Source organism: Balearica regulorum, chromosome 2 (assembly GCF_011004875.1).
Source record: "Balearica regulorum gibbericeps isolate bBalReg1 chromosome 2, bBalReg1.pri, whole genome shotgun sequence".
NCBI classification, from domain to species: domain Eukaryota; kingdom Metazoa; phylum Chordata; class Aves; order Gruiformes; family Gruidae; genus Balearica; species Balearica regulorum.
The window spans coordinates 47,372,569-47,396,021 of record NC_046185.1 but is presented as its reverse complement, the minus strand read 5'-3'; the positions used below and the strand labels follow the sequence as shown (position 1 = coordinate 47,396,021).

The 23,453-nt window shown below is 38.6% G+C and overlaps 1 protein-coding gene across 6 annotated transcripts in view; it reads left to right on the top strand.

The window, feature by feature from the left end:
* The window catches only part of ASXL3 (ASXL transcriptional regulator 3), a 136,327-nt gene that overhangs the window by 75,531 nt on the left and 37,343 nt on the right, over positions 1 to 23,453 (top strand). For 3 of the 6 annotated variants that reach the window (XM_075744155.1, XM_075744156.1, XM_075744157.1), the window contains 3 exons: positions 8,797 to 8,914; positions 9,845 to 9,964; positions 16,325 to 16,488. In XM_075744155.1, the coding sequence (XP_075600270.1) occupies positions 8,797 to 8,914; positions 9,845 to 9,964; positions 16,325 to 16,488 (402 nt within the window). Of the gene's footprint in view, positions 1 to 957; positions 1,336 to 4,759; positions 4,869 to 8,796; positions 8,915 to 9,844; positions 9,965 to 16,324; positions 16,489 to 23,453 lie in introns of those variants that run through there. The other 3 variants (XM_075744158.1, XM_075744159.1, XM_075744160.1) reach the window with 3 other exon arrangements.

The window sequence follows — 23,453 nt, the reverse complement described above, 5'->3', positions numbered from 1 at the left end:
ATGTGCCACTATTTTATTCATAAAGTGGGTAGATGCAGTTTTTGATGGAGAAGGAAGGCACCCATCCATGTGATTTTTTTCTTATACTAGAAGTGGCAACTCCACACCTCTTTTTTTCCAGTGGATGCTGTCAGGCCCCAAGCAGTAAGAGAGCTACGGGGAAGTTACGATTTGGCTCATGTGTTGCTTCTGAATTTTAGGACGTTAGACCAGTACAGCTCCAAATAACATTTCAGGCTAACTTTTCTAGCACAACTGTAATTATTAGAAACCAACCTACAACCTGAAGCAACAAGAAACTAAATTTCAGAGCAGAATGGTGAACAGTGTAATTAGCCCTGATTTACCCAAATTCACAGGACTAGTTCATCAAGATTTCTTTGTTTGATTGGGTTTTTTTAAGGACATAGGTGTCCAAGTGCCTAGGTTGGCACTGGAGGTAGAATCTTGATCTCCGTTGATGCTGGTGTGGATTTGCTTTCCTGTCTTCAGCTCAGGCACACTGCTTATCTTGCTTTGAGAGAAAAACAAGAGCAAACTCACCAGTCTTGCTCTGTCCACACTCATTCTGTTAGGACTTCTTTCCTCAATTACAGCCAGATGCAGGTTATCCTGAAGCATTTTGCTGTCTGTAGAAAGTAATCCAGTATGAGTCTGTCTGTGGTGTCTATCCTTTGACTCATTTGAGCAACTACTCACTCACACATTCTGATAGAAGCCTGATACATTTGCCTGCTCTCATTTCCCTTCCTTGCCCCCAAAGAAACAAAGGGGACAGAGGAGATCATTATGATTATGTCCTTATCACTTAGAATTTGAGCACAGGGTGTCTTCCTGAAAGGCCCTGAAAATTCGCTGTGAACTGAGAGGTATCTTTTGTACTGAATTCCTCAGTATGAAGAGTTTGCTGCAGTTTCTCAGTATCTCTGTTAACCATTTTCCTATGTTTCATTTCAGATGCCACAAATTTACCAAGGCCACAGTTGGAGAATTCTGGGTCCCTAGCTGAAGCATTTGATCAGATGTCTGGCAACATAAATGATGATTCTTGACAAATTTTCCTGTCAACAAATGGAAAACAAGGAAAACATGTTGCTTTTTGACTTCTAGAGAGACATGGGAAGGGACAGTGGAATTTACAAAGTGCATTCAGGAAAATGGAAGTTCGAAGATGATAAACTAAACTGATTTTCTGATTGCCAAGACAAGTCTAGGGAAGAGGACAGAGAAACTATGGCAGGGAGACTGCATAATGGGGAAAAGAAGCTGGAAGAGCAAGAGTTCCAGCAGGAGCTCTTCAGGGAGTACATGCATTGCCCGAAGGCAGGCTGCACGGTATGTCCCTCTAAAGGTCCCTATGCATAGGCAGCATGTACCAGCTGCTCAACACAGTGCTTTGGTAAGACGCAAGACAATGTTTATGAAACTTTCTTCTGGGTCATCCCCATGGTCCTCAGCTCTTACCTGTGATGGAAAGAAAGGGACAGGAATCCACACAATCCCTGTATTCTTTTTGTACTGCTTTTTAATAACTAGCTCCCAGTTGCTGGGGCGTTCTGCTTGTTTGTTTTTCCTCAGGGGCTGTTTGCATAGCATGCTTTTTGCAGCGCTCCTGCATGTTTTCTATTTTAATAAATGTATTTTCCAGAATTTCTTACTCTGAGAAATAACTAAGAAGAATTTTAAAGCGACTTTAGAACAGTACCATGTTGAAGTGTAGTTGCCATTCTACCTCACTGTAGGATAGTGTCCCTCTCTTAAAATACGTCCTGGTATGAACATTACCTTTGTTTAAATCTACCACGGTTACGTAGTGGAATCTCCTTCCCAAATATAGGTCAAAAGCGTTCTCTTTGGTCTGTTCTGTAGATGCAGTTGCTTGTCCTAAGCCTCAGACAATCAAGCTGATGATAGTGGCCTAGCTCTAAGCATTGCACTTGTCTGATAATGTTGGTTTTTTTAAGTTACTTGGGGAGCTATTTAAGATGGATTGGTCATTGCTACTGTATTAATGACAAATATCAGCACTAGAGATGAGAGTCCCAGTCAAGCTTTTCTGATGATGTTACATGATTTTTCCCTATAGTGGTAGTGGGTGTCTAAGTGAATATCTTCTTCTGGGCCATATGAAAAGAACAAATTTTTATTTGAATAGTTCATAACATGAAATTATACCCAGGTGAAAATGAATCGTGCCTTGATTTTGAAGTGCATCCTAGAAATGGTTGGCCTTTTCAGGGAAAGACAGGAGTTGGAACAGCTCACAACTCTTCAGAGCTCTAGGAAGCCTCCTACAAAACGCTGACAAGCAGTTATCCATGAATGCTGTTTCAGGAGCTGTTGGGTAGGTCCCCCGAAAGCTGCGTGCTCAGGGTGTGGGGCATGTGGCAGAACCCAGGCTGAAACAGGATGTCTGGCAGAAAGGCATTACTCTGTAACTGCTTACATGGGTGCAATGTAAATTGGTGCACCTGTTCCTCTGAGAGGTAGTATGACAAGATTTTTTATCTGGAGAATGGTAGTCTAGCCCTGAAGCCCCCACTGTATGCTCTGGACCTGTGCAGAGTATGTTTGCAACTTTGATCTAATGGAAAATGTTGATGACTGTTTTAAGATTTTGTATTGACATTGCTATCTTTATTTTACTTTGTTTTTAAACTGCTTTCTACAAACTGTTTCCTTACCTATATGTGCATTGTTATGCCAAGAAACAGATTTCCCCATAAAGCACTTTTCAGCTGATAGATATTATTAGTTTAATACTACACAAACATTTTAAAAAACAAAACCACTACTCTCTTTGGAAAAAAGTCTTACTGAGTCAATGCATATGTCATCATCATTCCCATTCACATGCAAGTCAGAACAGATGTTGAACACATCACATGACTTTTTTTGTCCTTCTCTTGTTTCCCTGGTTGAGAAAGCAACAAAAATGTTTATTTTGCAGTCTATCATGATCTGCAGCCACTGTAGCTGTGAATGCATTATTGTAATATAGAAGGTAGTGCTGGCTTGCAGGTGTACAGACACACACATAAATATACATGTCTCTGTCCCTGCACCATGAATGTCCAAGCACTTTAGTTCAATGTTGGTTAATATACAGATAAATGTCCAGTTGTTAATGTATACTGTCATTGGACAGGAAGACCCTGACCACTACTGGGACCTAAAGAACAAATACACAGAAAGAAATTATTTTTGTTCCAAATACAGATATAAGTGTCACAGGGTAGGAGGATGGCAAGGGACAAGAATAGATTATTATTTGGGAAGTTATTAGCAGAGTTTGAAAATAAACCCTAGGTCTCCAAACTTCCAGCCTGATATTCTACCACTACTCTTCATCTCCAGATGATCAGTTATGTACACTTGGCACCAATACTGTTACGTTCAGTGTACAAGTCTGGTTGGAAGTAAATTAATTTACTCTGTGTTTTGGAAATGGCATTTTGTACTTTGTAGCTGTTTCCATAAGACATTTTTATTGTTGTTTTAATCTTACATTTGCATGCTTGTAACTGAGTACTTTTAATGTATGTTTAGTATAAGAAGTAGTGGCATCCTGAAAACAATAATGTGTTTGTTCTTCATGATTTGTGGTGCTTATGTTTCATTTTAACTGTTCTGTGTATCCATGAAACAGGTTGCCACTGAGAAATTTTTATTTAATAGAGACATGGGAATTAAAGGCTGTCTTAATTTTACTATCAAAATGAGGGTAAGAGAGAGGACAAAGACTGAATTTTATGGTGGTGTTAAATGAATCAGTGATAAACTATCAATTTGGGGTCCATGACCATGATGCAGAGTTGTTATTTATTTTGTGCCATAGACTTTTCTCAGTGTATCATAGCTTGTGTTTTTCACATGGCAGAATGGAAGAATTCCATAGCTTTACATTTTTGATCCATAATGTGTGAAATTTCAAAGGTTATGTTTCATGATACGAGTTTCAGAATGTGGACTTGGCATTTATGGAACAAATAGAAATCTGGAACCATGTTGCTTAATGCAACCAAGTGTTACATATCTTTGTTGTTAATAACCTAATTTTTAACATTCTCAGTATGTCATGCATTTAAGCTCAAATGAAAGTGGTTTTTTGCATTAATGGTTTATCTGTATGCTGCATTTTTTCATTCTGAGTTGAAAAGATGAGGGAAAGAAAAATGATAAAAAATATCCTGAGCAGCAGTGAAATCAGAGCATAGAGCTTGACATTTTGCTTCTGGTGCTCTTTTGGGGATGTATTTTTCCCCTCTCTCCAGATACCTTTTCGTTTATATTGTTTCCTTTCATTCCTACTTCAAAGACGACTTTATTAGTTTTTACTGAAGGAGTCAACCATTTTGTCACATGGGTGAAGAAGTCTTTCTTGTGTTAAGACCAAGTAAATATGAAATGATTATTCTTAAGAACAGCTAATGGCATTCCTGAAACCTCCAACACACTGCTGTACTCCAGCAGGGGCATAAACTCCCCAAAAAAGGGAAGGAGACTTGCTCTTGTCACCTTTTTATAAAAAACCTGCTTGGTATTAGAAGATCACTGTTAATTACATGGTGTTTTTCCTTTACCATCTATCGTCAGAGTTTGTGTTTTCTTAATACTCATCTTTTTATGTTATTTTGAGTTCTTTGGATGAAAATGGATTGATAGGTTTACTTAAAGATTTTGGCAATAAAAATAATTTCTTTAAACACATTAATTATGCCAAGCCCTGTATAATGACCGTGGTAGTGTTATTTAACAGATGGTCACAGGTTCGTTTTTATGAATGGGAATATTGGGAATTCTCCATACTCATTATGTACGAGAGATTCACAGATGTCCTTTGCAAATCTGCTTGTGAAAGGCTGTATGTAAGTACTATATTTTGGTGATGATTTTAAGAGAGCTTTTAATGTTTGACTTGTATACCACATGCACCTCCATTTTCTTTCTCTCCTTTTTTTTATTTGTGCTGTACAGATAGGATGGTAGTAATGTTTTACAGAATACTTCAGCCGTGATCAGTTCTGGGAATTTACAACTTGCCGTTTTTTGACTCAAGCATTTAGCACAAAGTGATTGAATACATTTGAAATGTAAACCTAGAGTCTCATTAAAGAAAAATATACTTTATGTAAGCTATCAAATGTGCTATATGTGTTTCTCTCTTACTTTCCATAGTAAAAATGACACCTTATCATTTGGTAGAATCATCGGCTCTTTCTTGCAGATCTGTAGGAAGCCCAGGTAGGACGTTATGCATCTCTAAATATGGATGAGATGCAAAAGCCTGTGTCGGTAAAAGATGCCAATGTAGGTTGTGTTAGTTACTGTTTCTGTGCCTACAGTGAGATCTGGAACCATTTTTCTTTGGAATAAGTTATAAAATTTCTCATTTTCTTCAGTACTAGTTACAAATTTGACTCATCTACTTTGAGTTTATTCCCTTCACCTGAAGAGCCAAAGCTAGAGATTTATTTGGTCATGGTGACTAGGAAAGCACTGAATTAGCTTGGTGGACTAAAAGCTCAATATAGCAAAGCGCTTGGTGTATGTTTCACTTTCAGTAATCCCATTGACTTCCCAGCTAAGTGGAATTAATCTTGGGATGCAAGATTCTTGTCTTATCCTACGGTAGTCTTGTATCCTAAAATTAATATCCCTCAGGCAAAGTGTAGAGAAGTTAGATATTCATCCTCAGCAGAGACTGCACAGAGTGTCCTTGGTTTATATTTAACTCCTCCTGGCATTTGGCTTTACTAGTAACTAGGTGTCAGTCGGCAATTTCGCCCTCTACTGGGTTGCTTCCTGCGTTGTCTTGCAAAGACTTGTCTATCCAAAATTTCAGACGCTGCAGCTTTAAGTTCAAAGGAGAATTCAACACAAAATTGTTGTGATTAGCTGGGAATAATATGTTCCACTAAACAGAATGACTGAGCAAAATCTCAGCCATCTCTTTACCCTGCGAATCAAATATTAGATAATTTACTTGATACTTTTATACCCTCCTTCCCGTCTCATAACTTTTCTTTGACAATTGAAAAGATGGAGAGGCATGGGGAAGATTATTCATCTGTTCTCTGGGCACAGCGTAATTCATTGGCACTTTGTGTTAAAACTTTGACTTAGATTTTGATGTCCACATGGTTTTAATTTTTTTTTCCATTCTACAACCTGTCTTTCAGGTCTCCACATGTGTATAACTTTACTGTCAGCTTGAGCTGCACATCCTGCACAGACTGATTTCCAAACTTAACTGTTGGTTCCTTGCATTGTGAAGCTGGAGGAGATGGGGGAGGGACTGACAGTGAAACAATGAATGTTAGGGATAAAGAAGCCTTGAAAAGCAAATGTGTGTCAAAGGGAAATGGTTCTTTAAGGTTTGTACTTGATCCTGACATGTTGAGGTGCTTAGTCTGTAGCTCAGAAGTGGGCTGTGCCTCAAAGTAAATAGTTCTGGTAGTAACCTTTGCCTGCTCCCAGCTGTGTTAGGAAGAAAATTAACTCCATCCCAGCCAAAACCAGGACACCCACTCTTGTGGCTCTGAGTGTCCGGGGAGTGCGGGGATGAGCCATGCTGTCTTGCCTTAGTGCTCTGTGAGCGTGGAGTGGCCTGTGCTTCTTGGAAGTGCCAGATCAGTGGCATAAATGTGTGCTTAAGGTTCGCAAGTGGCCTTCCTGTAACACTAAAGAAGGTAAGTGGTGCGCCTGACAAAGATGGGGTACCGCTGCCCTCGCTCCAGCAGCGCGTGTGTCATCTAAGGTGTACGAACGCCAACTACCTGTCATTGATGGAGGATACACTGCTGCTTACTTTCTCTCATTTCTGGGAGTTCAGTCTGAAGCATTGAAAATCAACTGTGAGGCTTTACAAAGAGTCTACCTTTGTCACGGTTGCTGTATAAATCATTAAAATGGTATTTCCTTATGGATGCTGGCAACAAGGCTACAGTCCCTGGTAGAGGTGCAAATTGTCTTGAAAGGTTAGGAGGAGACTGGAGGAGAGCATGGGGCATCGTTTGGGCTCTTATTAGTCTAGGGAAGATGACACTGAGGATGGCTATTTCGGGCTCTTCATTAGGCAAATCAGGCTGTGGAGCACAACAATGCAATGTCTGCGTTCTGGTTATATTGGTATGCTGTTAGTGCAGAAGTTGTCTGTCTTTTCAGTTAATTTTTAGTGGACAATTTGTTACTGTCTCAGTGGTATTACTATTAAATAAGGGCCACCTGATTTGACACTTAGCTTGGCAGGACTTTGCACTGTGGATCATTTTTGGAATTTTGGGGAATTTTTGAGAAACGTTAACATTTTGGAATTTTCTGTCCACAAGTCTGGCTGTGCTTGCTCAATACCAGTATGAATTTTCTGTCTCAAAAATGTATGAAGTATAGGCTGTTCTTTGTGGCTTTCTGCTTGCTTCTTTGGTTCAGTGCAGATCTGACCAGCTTCCTCTCTTTGTTTGATTTCAGGTGTTCTAATTTGCTTTTTATTGCACAGTGCTTATGTGTCTTTTATAAGAAATCTACTGTAAAAGGGGTTAATCGATGAAATAGCTTTTGTGTGGCTTGGTGTATTTTATGTTGTGTAGTGTGTTATTTAGAGGAACAGAGTGATATCGATTTTTTCTTTTCAGTTTTTTTTTCTTTATTTATCTATGTGAACATTTTGGAAAAATACTACAGATTAATTGAAGTTACTTCAATTAAAACTTATAAAGGCATCAGTCATTCATGCTCATAAACCTACAGGGATAATTCATCTCAAATATGTTCCTTGTTGATATAGTATTACTTTAATAAATCCCCCCAAGATCATAACACAAATCACAGTTATAAAAAGACTCCACAGTAAGATTGGAGAAAAATAGGCAGGAGGGGAGAGATATGTATTAAGCCCAGCCCATTCTAATCAATTCCAGAATTTTAATGTTTGCAAATGTATTAATTGGCAAGCATTCATACTTGTATGTTTTAAGATCTTTTGAATCAGATATAATTTTCCGTATAAAACAGTCTGATGGGTATTTGCTATTTCTAATCTTTCAATATTTTGTATTACATTATCAACCCTGTATTCGATCCATTTATGAAACACAAAGCACTCCCATTCGTAGAGATTTATTCTTGTATCATTTTTCCCCAGATTTGCCAGAACACCATCATGTTCGTGTTCTGAAGGTTAATGCCCAAAGTCAAGCAGACAGAAGCCAAGTGCTGCAAGGTTTCCAAGATTAGGACTGATTCCCTTCACAAAAATAAATGATTCCTGCCATGTTCAGTGATTTTGTGCAGCACTACTCACGGCTGAGTGAGTGCATCAATACTGTAGTCCTTACATGCTGTACATACTGATGACACTCTGTGTTAACTTGATTGACTGAGCAGTATACTGGAGAGGATGCACCTGCGAGAGATGTGCAGGCATATATATTTTTATCCTGGTTTTGAAACATTTATTTTACATTTTTTTTACTTGGAAGTCTTAGTTTCACATTCCATGGGTTATCATGTTGTGCTGTTAAGGTAGAGCAAACAGTTACGTGCTTCTTTGTTGTCAAAACTGTATTGGAAAATGATCTGAGGTGCATCTTCTTTCTCTTTATAGCCAAAAGCCTGATTTTATATTTTAAAGGAAAATGACATAAAGGGGACGAGTGTGAAGTCTGGCAAGTCAGTAGCTATGTAAATTATGCTTATTTTAAGAGATTCAGTTTAATGGTAAAGAAATGTCTCATGTAATTCACTTATAAGCATTATTTTTTGTTACATTTTTGTGTTTTGTTATCATTTTTGTAGGCTTTAAGACAACAGCAGAAAAGAAGAAATGGAGTCTCAATGATGGTAAACAAGACTGTTCCTCGTGTTGTTTTGACACCATTAAAGGTGTCTGATGAGCAGTCGGATTCACCTTCAGGTAAATAGCTAAAGGACCGTTTGCAAGATCAGCTCTAGTCACAGAGCCTTCCTCTGAATCAGCTGTGTAGCATACAAAATTTGGAACTGCTGAAATAATATTTCCACTTGGTGGCTTTGTTTAACGTCTTTATTTCCTTATCAAATCTGGTGTCTCAAGGATGGAGATTTTTCTTTAATAAAGAACTGAAGGCACACAGTAAAATGACAATTGGTAATAGCAGCAGCTTTAAAGGAATGCAAAGTAACATTTTGTTTGGCTCTGGAACTCTAATGGAGGACCTCATGCTGGTATTCAATGTCATAAAAAGGGGAGGGGGGGAAAAAAGGCAGGCTTCTCTGTGAATGTGAGTTTGTGTCTCAATTCTGCATTGCAATACTCGGATCCTTTTGTTAGCGTTTCTTCTTCTGGTACCATGCTTATCACTGCAGCATAACCTTGACCTTTAGTTCTGGTGGTTAAGTTACTTCATTGTAAGGGATTTCTATGTCTATGTTTAACACAAATTGACAATTGTATTTCCAGGCATATCTCTTCTATTAATGTTTCTTCACAAAGAAATGATCTTTTTTTGCCTTTAGATTGCTTTACTGCACCGTAACTTGAGGTTAAAATATTTTTGAAGATATCTCTTGGGCATTGTAGGAAAACATTATTTTTGTTAGATCAGTGAACATTTTTATTGACTACAGTGTTCAGTAAACTTTAGTTTTCAGCACTTAATTGATTTATTGAGCTTTTACTTCCATTTCCTCTGATGATGAGGAATCGTGTTGTGACCAGAAAGGTGTATTGCCTTTCAGCAAGTAGATGTCAATTTTTTTTTTTAAATCCTATTTTTGTTTTATTTAGAGTGTAGGGGGTGCTGGGGGGATTGTTGGTACAAGTGCATCAGTATCATGTTTGGGTTTTTTTTATTTTTTTCCTAAGGATCTGAATCTAAAAATGGTGAAGCAGATGGTTCTGATAAAGAGATGAAACATGGGCAAAAGTCTCCAACTGGAAAACAAACAAGCCAGCACTTAAAGAGGTTAAAAAAATCTGGTTTAGGTGAGTAGGAGTGAAATAAATATCTTGTTATTGTAATACTGATATTTTTCTAAACTTTGTGTTCTCTTTAAAAGTTTTAATTTTTCTGGTTTATCTGTCCCTTTTTCAAACTCAGCAGCTGACCCTTTCTCAATAAGGCATTTGTCTTTCTGGCTACCTGGAAAAACCATGGGCAGTTTCCCCTCCCCCTAGAATGCTTTTCTGTAGTTGTTTTTTTTAAAGTTTGAGACACCTAAGCAACTGCAGGCAGAGAGGTCATTTAGCAATTAGCTTCTGATTGTTGCATTATGATTTTTTGGGGGGATGGGGGTGGGCTGTAGCAAATATTCTTTCTTCCTGGTGAATTTGCTTGTAGTCTAATATGCATTTATTCCCAAAGATAATAGCATATGTGCTTACATACCTGCCCTATTAGAAGTTAACCCTCTTTTCTTCATTTGCATTATTCCATGTCATTCAGAGATTTGGCATATCAATTTTGGTTGATTCTCTTTCTTTGGTTGATGTGTTTCTTCAGTTGGATCCTTAATTATTTGGAAGCTACATCTCTTGAGGTGGTAGATACAGTTTCTGGTTTTATTTTCTGTGTTTTTTAGCAAGATTCATGGATGATGATCTGTAATTAATGAAGAATTTTCTCTGAAGAGATGCTAAGAGTAAATTCTCAGTAGCTCCATGTGATAGGCAGATTTTCCTGCTCTGCTTGAAATATAATTGGAAATGTTCCCTAAGGAGCAGAAAATGTAGTGTTCACTAAGACTCTTGTCTCGGCTAAAGTAGAATAATTACATAACTGTTTCTTTATCTTTACAAAGGACCTTTTGCATTCAGCAGACTGCTGAATCATTTAGAGAAGTATTTTGCAATGTGGCCATATTGGAAAATTTAGCAAACAAGCTTTTTGTAGTGGCTGGATCATCCTAAAAATTATTTAATGTCTGTATGGTGATAACAACATTCTTCTTTACTAATAATCCAGCCTAGCCATTTTTCTATGTAATGATTCTGTAAAGTAGCTTGAAGGTACTTTACTTCTTAAATATCATAGGTTGATTGTTAGAATATTCTATTACCAGTTCCTGGCAAACTGTTTCCTGCAAACCTTATTGTATCACAGCCTCCCATGAAAGTGTACTTTGGTTTCATATATGATCTTTCTGCAGATTATTCATCAGTCTCAGATGGATAACTAGTTCTCTGTGTTGATCAAATGGCATTATTCAAAACCAAAAATACTTGGTCAGTATTACAACTTTCACTATGCAAAAATAGCTTCATTTTTAGATGATTTCCTGTAATTTTTCTCTACATTTAAGACTGATATACATAATTTGATGTAAACATTTCTCCCCATCTCCTGATATCTCATCAACTGTTGACCGATGATACCAAATGTAGAGTGAATTCATTAGATTTGTTTGTGCATTTCAGAAAAAAATTCTCTGGCCTTTTGGGATACCACACTTGGAATGCAGGGAACTTTGTGTAAGGTTTAAGGGTTTCTGTTCTTGTACCTGCTGAAATGTTTCTCTTATGACATAGTATTTCTTACGATACTAATAGAACAGTTGTTGAGCATCTTTGAGAATAGATCCAGTGTCCTATATAGTGCACAATTCAGTTCCAGACATTGTTTGATTATCTGAAACTGTGCTGGTCTGCCCAACATTCATTGCATCTTGTGTTTGGTAGATTTTCTGAGCTCCCGTTAAATATGGTGAGATTTTCCCCTTTTAGTTAACTGATTCTGCCAATTATGTGATTTTTATCCTTTTCCTGTTTTGATTTTTATACTTTAATGTAGAACCATGGTGCTCCCATCCTTTTCATAGTTAATTCTCTACGTTGGAGATTAATCTCTTCTTTTCCAAGGCTGCAAGCTTGAGTTTCTCTCTCATCTTTGAGGTTCTATTTCTGATCTGGGCAGTGATCCTCCCAAACTGTGGTAGCAGCTACATAAGGATTCAAAATGTCTTTGTCTGTGGAAAACAACTTAAAAAACATTGGCATATGTTTTGTCATAAACTCAGAGTTATGATTAGCTATGCATACTCTTGTCATATTCCACAGTACTACTTTCCATGCTACTCCCAAATGCTTTGCTAAATCTGATTACAAACTTTGAGACCTACAGTAAAAGTCCTAAATTAGCCATAGGAAGGGTGCAGGAGAGAGAATTTGTTGTTCTTCTGAACAGATTTTGGTTTTTTAAAGTACAGCTATGCTAGGCATCCACAGTGAGCTACTGGACTGTCATCCTAGGAATAATATACATATTTCTTCCACAAGTTGATGAAACCTCCATAGTAGCCTGTATGCAGTAGCAGGTCAAATATGAAATGAAAATGTGTGACCCAGGCACACAGAATTAGGTTTGACTTTCTGATATAGTCTTGGGCTTTTCACACTACTGAAATATCTGCCACTGAAGGATGTAACTGACTCTGCAGTCATATATCTTGTTTTAGTTTGGATCATCTCTTATGTGTATGTCTTTCCATCAGATATGAAGTGTTAGCTGAGGAAAATGTTGCTCCAATTTGGAGTCACTTAGAAGATGGGGAAGTATATTCTGTATTGATTAAAGAAAAGAGTACACATACAGGCATCAAAATCGGATTCATCATACTACTTGTGTTACGCTTGGGGACTGTGTTCTTTTTGCATTTATATTTAGTGGGTGGAACAGATGGTGAGGACAGTTTATTGTGATGCATTCATGAAAATGAGCACTTCTTCCATACAATTGTCCTTTATAACAGGGCATTCATTTGTTTGTAAAAAAGTCTTTGCTGTACTGAAATACAGTGTGTTGGAAATATGTGTTGGAAAAGGTTATCTTGTGCTGAGTGCAAAGTAATCCTTGTCTCATACATTTAGTATTGTCTGCTGAAAAGTAAAAGGAAATTGCAAAAATGTTTGTGGGAGGCTGTGGCTGAAGGGGAGCTTTTAGAATTTATAACTCTGCTGCATTCTCCTTCATTTGTACATTTTGTGGGTGATGTTATAGCCTTTTAGGGGAGACCACTATAGGCCTATCAAGAAATCTAAAGCATAATTACATTATTTTTTTAATGATACTGTTAAATAGTTTGTAGCATTTGAGAAGTTCCTATTAATCAGTATGCTCAAATTCCCCCATCTGTAAAATATATTTATTCTTAACGTGTCAGTTGTAATACTTGCTGAGAGGTCCTATGTGAATGCCAAATACCATTATTGCTTATAGCAGTGGAATAGTCTTCTAAATTGCTTTTGTAGAGATTCTACTGGAATTTGTGTATGATTTAGTTAAGACCCTTTTTGTAACATCTTTGAAATATTTGAAAGTACAACAGACCAAAATCTGGAGGAGTTTCCTGGGAGGGGTTAGAAGCTGTTGAGTTTTTCCAGCCACCTGAACTCCCTGCTTCTTCCATTTCTGTATTGAGTATCATAATCATAGAATCATAGAATCATAGAATCATTTTGGTTGGAAAAGACCTTTAAGATCATCAAGTCCAACCACAAACCTAGCACCGCCAAGTCCACCACTAAACCGTGTCCCTAAGCACCACATCTACACGTCTTTTAAATACCTCCAGGGATGGTGACTCCACCGCTTCCCTGGGCAGCCTGTTGCAGGGCTTGACAACCCTTTCAGTGAAGAAATTTTTCCTAATATCCAATCTAAACCTCCCCTGGCACAACTTGAGGTCATTTTGTCTTGTCCCATTGCTTGTTACTTGGGAGAAGAGACCGACACCCACCTCACTACAACCTCCTTTCAGGGAGTTGAAGAGAGGAATAAGGTCTCCCCTCAGCCTCCTTTTCTCCAGGCTAAACAAGCCCAGTTCCCTCAGCTGCTCCTCATAAGACTTGTTCTCTAGACCCTTCACCAGCTTCGTTGCCCTTCTTTGGACACTCTCCAGCCCCTCAATGTCTTTCTTGTAGTGAGGGGCCCAACAGTGAACACAGTACTTGAGGTGCAGCCTCACCAGTGCCGAGTCCAGGGGGACGATCGCTTCCCTAGTCCTGCTGGCCACACTGTTTCTGATACAAGCCAGGATGCTGTTGGCCTTCTTGGCCACCTGGGCACACTGCTGGCTCATATTCTGCTGGCTGTTGGCCGACACCCCCAGGTCCTTTTCCACCAGGCAGCTTTCCAGCCACTCTTCCCCAAGCCTGTAGCATTGCATGGGGTTGTTGTGACCCAAGTGCAGGACCCAGCACTGAGCCTTGTCGAACCTCATACAATTGGCCCATTGATCCAGCCTGTCCAGATCCCTCTGTAGAGCCTTCCTACCCTCAAGCAGATCAATGCTACCGCCCAACTTGGCGTTGTCTGCAAAGTGACTGAGGGTGCACTCAATCCCCTCATCCAGATCCTTGATAAAGCTGTTAAAGAGAACTGGCCCCAGTACTGAGCCCTGGGGAACACCACTTGTGACCGGCCACCAACTGGATGTAACTCCATTCACCACAACTCTTTGGGCCTGGCCATCCAGCCAGTTTTTGACCCAGTGAAGCATGTGCCCGTCCAAGCCGTGAGCAGCCAGTTTCTCCAGGAGAATGCTGTGGGAAACAACAATGTCAAAGGCTTTACTAAAGTCCAGGTAGACAACATCTGCAGCCTTTCTCTCCTCCACCAGGCGGGTCACCTTGTCATAGAGGGAGATCAGGTCAGTCAAGCAGGACCTGCCTTTCATAAACCCATACTGACTAGGCCTGATCACCTGGCTGTCCTGTATGTGCCGTGTGATGTCACTCAGGATGATCTACTCCATAACCTTCCCTGGCACCGAGGTCAAACTGACAGGCCTGTAGTTCCCCATATCCTTCTTCTGGCCCTTCTTGTAGATGGGTGTCACACTGGCTAAGCTCCAGTCAACTGGGACCTCCCTGGTTAGCTAGGACTGCTGATAAATGATGGAAAGTGGCTTGGTGAGCACTTCTGCCAGCTCCCTCATCACCCTTAGGTTGATCCCATCCAGCCCTATAGACCTGTACATGTCTAAGTGGTGTAGCAGGTTGCTAACCATTTCCCTTTGGATTATGGGGGCTTCATTCTGCTCCCTGTCCCTGTCTTCCAATTTAGGTGCCTGGGTACCTGGACAACAACTGGTCTTACTGCTAAAGACTGAGGCAAAGGTGGCATTAAATACCTCAGTCATTTCCTTATCCTTTGTCACTATGTTTCCTCCTGCATCCAATGAAGGATGGAGATTCTCCTTAGCACTCCTTTTCTTGCTAATATGTTAAGACTGACAAGAAAAAAGGATTGTAGCAGTATGTATATACCTTGAAGCAGACACCAGTAATTGGTCTTTAAGGAGCTTTAAAAAGTATCTTTTAAATATTATTCTAGAAATAATAACAAAACGAGACCAGATGGGACCTCCAGTGGTCATCTAATTTGTTCACCAGTCATAGGGCAAAATCAGTTATACACCTGTCATTCCTGACAAGTATTTGTCTAAAATATTCTTAAAGATTTCCACTGATGGAGACTGTAATGCCTCGCTATGTATCTAATCCAGTGTCTCCTTGTCCTTGGTGATTGAAAGCTCTCTTTTCCCAGTATCTTAACAGAAGTATTTCTGTGCAAGAGTTTAAGCTCATTACCTTTGCTATCCACTGTGGACAAAAGAAGACATTATTTTTTTGCCCCTGTGCATCAGCCATTTATGTATTTCCCCTTCCCTCTGCTGAGTCTTTATCTTACTCATTCCTGGGTTTGTATTTTTCCTCACAGCCTCTGTTTTCTAACCTCTGATAATTCCTGCTGCTGCCTTCTGTGTTTTGATCGCTTTAGATCTTATGAAAATTCTGAGAATTATGAAAATTCAGAGAAATGCATGTTTTCAGACACTAATTTAACACATTAAATATTCTCATCTCTATGATCACTGTCTGTTCACACAGGTAGTTTTTAGCAGGTGCTATGGGACGTGTTACGTAAGCCATAGTGCACTGCAGATGCGGAGCATGGCAGAAGAGAAGCTCTCCATAATGATTGATTCACATCAGCCACGTCAAGCAGCCTTTTGCTTGGAAGTAGATGTTTATAATTTTGTTGATGACATGACAGGAAAATTTTCTGCTACTGCTGAGTTGAGTTGGTCTCTTGAGCTGGAAGTAAGAATATGTCAGCTGTGATGTGGACTGGAACATGGATCCTGTAAGAGCTCAAGAGACAAATACAGGGAATATAAAAGAAGCTGTTAAGACACCTAGAACAGGCTGTGTTACCCTTCTCAGAGTACCATTTCTCTGGAGCTTACTGTATTACACAATAAAAGCTAAAAACTTAAAAAGAAGAATTGTTCTTACTCTCTTCCTTTATTTATGTTTAAAGTTATTTCTGTTTATTTACTCCAGGACATTTGAAATGGACCAAAGCTGAGGATATTGACATAGAAACACCAGGATCTATTCTAGTGAACACTAACCTGAGGGCTTTAATAAATAAACACACCTTTGCTTCTTTACCTCAGCATTTCCAACAATACCTCCTGCTTTTGCTTCCAGAAGTAGACAGGCAGGTAAGTAGCATCATGCAATATTTCTTTCTTTAATGAGACTTTTTTACAGTGTGTTTGCATAGGCTGATTTGATTGACTAGGAGTTGTTCCAGGAAAGAATAAGGAGAAAATTTCCGTACTTTCTTAGGTAAAACTGTTAGAAGTAGAACGACTGTAAAGTTTATCTAAGTGTCACCTAGCTCCTGCTTCCTTTCTTTTTGAAAACTGTGCTGCTGCCTGATTTGTCTAAAAGGAAACTGGTCAGCAAATCTTCCAAACTTGCCAAATCTCTTAATTAGCTTTTCTACGTATGGTGTTGAAGATAAACTTCTCATCTTCCAGACTTTATTTACATTGAGTCTCTTTTCATCTGTGATCTTCCTGGGCACTCTGCCAGCAATGTCCAGGTCAATATTAGTTCTGTGTTAGTTTCTTGTCCTCCTCACCTTTTACGCCTGCCTATATATGCATCTGCTCAGCTCCAGTGCACTGAATCCATTCGTTCACACCTTTTGTAAGAAAGTTCTTCAGAGCTCATGGCTGTAGGCTCGTATGGGTTGTTAATCAGTTCTGTTGAGGAGAATGATTTGGAGAGTGACAGGGTGGAAATAAAAGTTCAATTTCATGCCGTTCCCTACAATGTTTGGTCCTTCCTGCATTTGTTGGTCAGATTACATACAGACTGCTTAGAGCAACAAAAAAATCTTTCCAGCATGTCTAGCAGTTAAAGTAGCAAAGAGAGCCCAAAATAATTTCATTTATGCACTTGCCTCACTTCTGGATTTAAATAGTCTTACTGATTTCAGTGGGGAATACTCATGTACTTAATTCAGACACATTATGTTAACTAAACAGGGCATTATATTTTTGCAGATGGTCAGTATCCCTCTTTTTATGTAATAACTGTAGAATGCAGGTCACTTAAATGACTGATTAAAACTTGCATCTTAAATCAGTATGTTAAATACCATGGTTTCATTTCTGAAACTGTTAATAGTTAGTGTCTACCACAGTGACACAGGGCAAAGCAGTGCAATAAGAGACAAAAGAGAAAGAAAAATTGTATTGATGTACATTTACTCAGCCTCTTATCAAATTAGATACTGTATGTTGTGGACTAAAATTATGCACTTTAATAATGGAATATTTGAAAAAGAACATTAAAACCAGAGTCATAGGAGAAACAATGTAAATGTATTTATTCTCAGGCTCCCACAAGGCAGTCAAAGTCAATATTGACAAATTTTAGAGAGAGCCTTTTTCCCTGCTGTAAAACAAATTTTAACTTAGTGCCCAGCAAATATTTTCCTGATAGTTTTGATTTTTTTTTTCTCTTTCTAGTTAATTTACCAGAAGAGATTAAAAAAAAAAAACCTGCTAGGTAAAATCATGTTTTCTCTCCAACCATCAAAGATCCCCGTGTATATTTCAAATACTGGGGCCTTATTTAGAAGTTTCTTACTTGAAAATTTATATTTAAAAATGGAGGCTCTAGAACTGACAAGCCATTTACCTTCTTATCAATGTTCTTACAGCAGAGCTTTTGGCAAGAAAATCAAGAGAATATTTGTTGAATTTAATCATACCTCATAGTTAAAAGCAATGCATTTCTGTTTAATTTTTATTTGAGAAAGTGTTCACATAATGCATACATTGCAGGTATTATTTCAAAGGCCCAACAGTACATAATTGGACACTGTTACTTCGCAAGCAAACTAGTCACAAAAAAGCAGTTGTCGTGTGACATTTACAGGTGTCCTTCTGTCTGTCGTCTTCTCAGAGCATTCTGTGGGTTTGTGTAGCATACCATGTTTTAACATGCATTTGGGAGGCAGGAATCTCCAGTCATCTCTGGAAGATTCATGAAAATGTTTGGTCTCTAAGCATGATAGTTTGAGGATTGTTTTCTGGTGGGGAGTGAAACAGCCCCAAATCGTGACTTTGCGGAGGTCTTAGTAGAGAAAGAATTGCATCCCTTTTCTTGATATCTGAGAATATGTCCTTTGCTCTGCCTGAGGAGTAGCATCCCAGATACGGAGTGATGAAAGCAGTTGAAGTGATAATCTTTTCCTTCCTGTGGCATGTGAAAAATGCCAGTGTAGTGCTCAAGGGTCACGTGAGAGGGAGAGAGAATTCCAGCCAGGGAGCTCAGGTGGGTGTCTCTGGTGTTGGTCACTCTGACTGGACAAGGCAAGGGTATTCAGTCTTCCTCTTTTACTTCTACTGTCTAAATCAAATGGAGCATCAGGCAAGCAAAAACAGTGTAAAACTATTCTTTGACTTAGCTGGCCATCTCTGAGGGTTCAGTTTCATTGTTTTATATAGTCCTTTTCTTGTTTTGCCTGAGAATTCCTACTCCTGCTTTTCTGGCTCTGAAGTGTTTCCCCCCTGTGCTCTGCTCTGCAGTTTGCTGCTCTCTTCCCCAGAGAAGGCTGCATTTCTGTGTTGTCATGTGGATATAGTACGTGAAGTACTGTAATGAATTGCACTATAAAAATGTAATAGAGTTATGCTATTTGTGTATGTATAGTGATCTGTGAAATAAATTACTAATGAAGTGCAGTCTCATTTAGGCTTTATTACTGCTCCACATAGAAAAACCCTATGATGAATGATCCTTTGTCATTTCTGTCATAAACACCATTTTTCTGGGTGGTGTAACTCCTCCTCTTTAAATCGTACTGAGCCGAAACTTGTCATGCATGTGTCAGTTTGAATAAGCATTTTTAGAAACCATTAGTTAAGGGAGTTGAGGTTTTCTTTTTTTTTTTTCTTTTTTTTTTTTGCATTCAAGTGTTTATTATAAATAAATTACTTCTCTCTCAACCCCGGTTAGTCTAATATGTTCAAAAAAAGTTCAGGGCCAAGTCAGGAGCTTCATGGGATGTGTTTTCTGATTTTTCTTTTGCTTTCAAGTTTTGTAGTTGCTATCAGGGAGCCATGGGAGCCCCTTATGGAACAAGAGCCATGGGACCCTATGGAACAAAGGGCCTTAGAAAGATGTTACAGAATGGAAGAAGTTGAGAACAACTCTCCTGATGTTGTTGCTGTCATTTTTCCTACTCCAGCTAGATTTTTGACAAAGTGGAAGTGTAGGATCATTGCCTTTTTCTTTTCCTTAGGAAAAGATAAATTGTATCACCAGTTATTCACACTTGAAATTTATTTCAGCTTGTATATTATTTTAAATTTTATTTCAGTAGCAATGACGCCTGTGTGTAATTTTCTGTATTCAGAATGCCTATAAAAGAAATTGGAGCAAGTTGGCAGTTATGGTAGATATGTTTTATCAAGGATTTTATTTGCTTTCATTTGGGATCAAAGTGAAATTGTGGACATTTTTCAGAGAAGCAGCCATGACTCAGGCTCATCTATTTAGCAGACTGCTCCAAAATGTTGCATCACTGGGTACTGGGAACATCATCACGCCTGAAATGTGAACATCCAGATTTTCAAACTCTTTGTTGATCTATATGGATTCAGAGACCTGAAAACAAAGCTCAGCTGACAGAGAAGCCTGTTGGGTGATCCCCCCAGGAGACCTAGATGACTGAGCTGTCAGTAAAGAAAACATGGAGGTATAGAAACTATATGGAAAGCAAAGTCTCTGCACAAAAGATTTCAGTTGTCACAAATCCCAGCAAAGTATTTTTCTTTTCAGCTCCAATTAGAACAGTCTACAGCTGAAGAACAATGGCATTTTCATCAAAGAAATACCTGCTTCTAATATTAATACATCAAGCTGAAAATTACATGTAACAGAAGCCTTCCTGACCACCTCTCAGCAAATATTCATCTTCAAAGCAAGAAGTCTCTCTCTGTATCTAGATTGCTATACTGCATCAATGCCTCTTTAAATATTAATTAAACAACGTATGTTGTGCAAGGATGAGTAACAGGTCTGTATGACAGGTTTCTGAAAAGGAATGGCAGCTGGCGATATCTTGTCTACACCAGCTTTCTTTGTTGCTGCTGCTGGGGAGTCAGATTCTTGCTAGTAACTCTGGAGTATGGGCAAAAGGAAGTGAAATACACCCGTGTAGTAAGCTTCCAAGAAGTGCTGCCTCATCTGAATAGTAGCAGAAAGCTTAAATGATTTTACTCATCCTTAGAGCTCTAAAATGTTCTTTCCTGAATGCTCTGAAAAAGCGTGTCTTTCCAGACTCTACAGATGCTTAACAACTTTCTGATCTTCGAGAATTTAACTCCCTGTCCTGTGTTTTCTCTTCTGGTAATACTGGGTTCTTCTGAGCCTCTTGTGGTTTGCACCTGCCCTGCCCTTTCAGATAGGATGGGAATTTCCTCCTGCAAAAACACCCATGAAGGATCTCAAAGCCTCCTCAGACCTGTGTGTTAGGTTGCCGTGCCATTTTATCTAATCAAACCTGCTCATGAAGAACATTTAAAACAATAGAGGATATCCTAGTAAAAATTATATCTTGTCTTAGCTTTACTTGTTTTAGGAAAGAAATTTAGCAATCTTTTATTTTCTGAATCAATCTACAGTTTAAAGATAGTCAAGGTAGTTACTTAAATTCAAAATTCTGAACTTAAATATTCTTAAGGAAATACTTAAGCCATGTAGTATTGCGGAAGTGCCTGTGAATATTTCAGGTTTATGGTAAGCCAATCTACTAAAAAGAAAAACATGACGTACAAATTGAAAGATTCTAAAATGGGTCAAAACCCACCTTAATCTCTTTCTTTTAATTTCTGTATCACTGAATCCCAAATCAATAGCTGTCTCTTGGGTCAGTGCCAGTATTGTTGTTATGTAATAACATTACAGCATCCTGTCATTTTAAGGTCAGCGCAGGTTCTGTGTTTCTGTCTTGGCCTACTCAGTTTAGGTTCATGCTGGCACTTCCAGGTTGATTATATCACCTTGCATTGAGAAAAGGCACACGTTGATGTCAGTTAGTGGTTTTCTCTGTTCTGTTTAAAATAGTTAGAAGTAATTTTGGGGACGTTACCTACAGAATTCCATTTCAAAACCTCTTTGCTTTCATGTAGTATGAATCAGCTTAATATCTGTTCCTGCCATTTAAGCAATGATAACAGAAGGTAACCATTGTTTTTGATGCGCACAAATTACGCCTACTGCCAAGCACATCAATTTGAATTCTGCAGTGGAGAGCAGATAATGAATAATACACAAAATTCTTACGCTTGTAGAAGACAAGGAGAGAGGTGTGGTATCTGCCATTCTGACACTTAGTATTTATTTTATTCTATTATACTATTATAGTAGTAGAAATACTATTTAGTATACATCTTACTGTATATACTTTTGTATTAAAAGAGGGTAAACGAAGGTTTATTTTCACACTTCATTGTGGCAGTATAACCATCTTCCTGTTCGTTTTCTTAACTTCATCAGTACTTGAGGATTATATTTGCCATTGGACTTTTCCAGCATTTTCTTTATAAGACATCAAACTGCAGAAATGAGTCCTGTGTGTATTATTTGCTCTCTGGTTTGTTTTACATTTCTCTCCATGGAATTATTGTGTGGTAGTAGCTAAATGGTTACCTTACCTTACTTACCTGCTTTCTCTGCTAATACTGCAACCTTTTAGCTGTCCTTTTCAATTCTCTATCATCAGTAGCTTTCAAATATTTATTATTATGTTCCTGTAAATGGTTGAGTTTTACACTGAAATAGTTTTAGTTTTATGACAAAAGCACTTAGTTCAGAGGAGAACATTTGCAATAGAAGGTTAAACGTAACATATGTCTTCTGCACCTAAGGATATTTAAAAAGCTGTTAAATTGGCACCCCTGTGTGTGTAGTAATTGAAGGTCATTTTATGTCACATTTCTCCCTTTAACTGACATTTTTTCTTTGGTTTTATTGGTTAATGTGGATAGCATGGCGTTGTTGTAATATGCTTTATTTGTACAGCTTCATTAGGGTAGTTTTAATATAGGTATCTTATAGACTAGATGGATGAAGAAATTCCAAAGCATTTAAGCTGCCTTTTCAATAAAATTCTGGGGCTCTGATTCCTGAGCTCAGCTAGCCAGGGGTGTTCAGAGAGGTTACTACCCCTGGCTGGCCCCCCTGTCCTTGTGCTGCAAGTTAATACCTTTTTTACCAAATGCAGCTGTATGGATGATGTATCTGCACATTTCACAGTCACATATTAACAGCAAACATCAGTTTCACTTTACATGAATTGAAGGTTGAAGGATTTTACTTCAAAATCCCTGTTGGCTTTAGCTACAGGAATAGTCTTTTAGCTTCCCTAGTGCAGTCCAGTAAGGCTCACTGCAATTGCATTGCAATCTGCCTGCTCTGACTGATGTGGTAATGGAATTCTTGTTTGCTTGTTTACAATAATCCTTAGAGGTCCTCCTCAATATCCGTACTTCTACGTAGGTGAATAGGAAGCTTTACATTTTTGATCAAGTGTCATTTTTTTTTATTTCTGCAGGCATGGTCACTGTCTTTCAGAAGTGTGAATAAGCGTTTTCCACCATGCCACATCCATGTTGTGGAAGTTCGTGTTTCATTTCTAAAGCCCTAGCTGCAAGCTCTTCTCACTCTTAAAGCATGTCACACCTTTATGAACAAGTTTTGCAGAGGTGTTAGCAGAACTATTGCAATTGCTTTTGTCTGTAGCAAGGCTCAGCTCAGTTAGAACATCTAGTAGGACACAGCAATGATGCTGTGCCTGCTGAAAGCTAAAAATACAAGAGCCACAGCTGTCTCTGCAGCATCCTTTTCCATGAGTCCTTCAGGTGTGTGAGGGGCCCTGCATTCATGGTTGTTCTTCTGATGCAAAGTAGTGAACCTTTTTTTCCCCCCTCCTTCCCTCCAAACAAATTTTATAAAGTACAGTGCACAGCTGTTAGTGCTTAATAAAAAGAGGACCTTGTAAATGGAACTGGTATTGCATACATTTGACAGAATTATTAGTACTTTAAAAAGAGAAAATAATTGATAAAACACCTCCCTTCCAGTGGGAAAGTACTTGCATAAG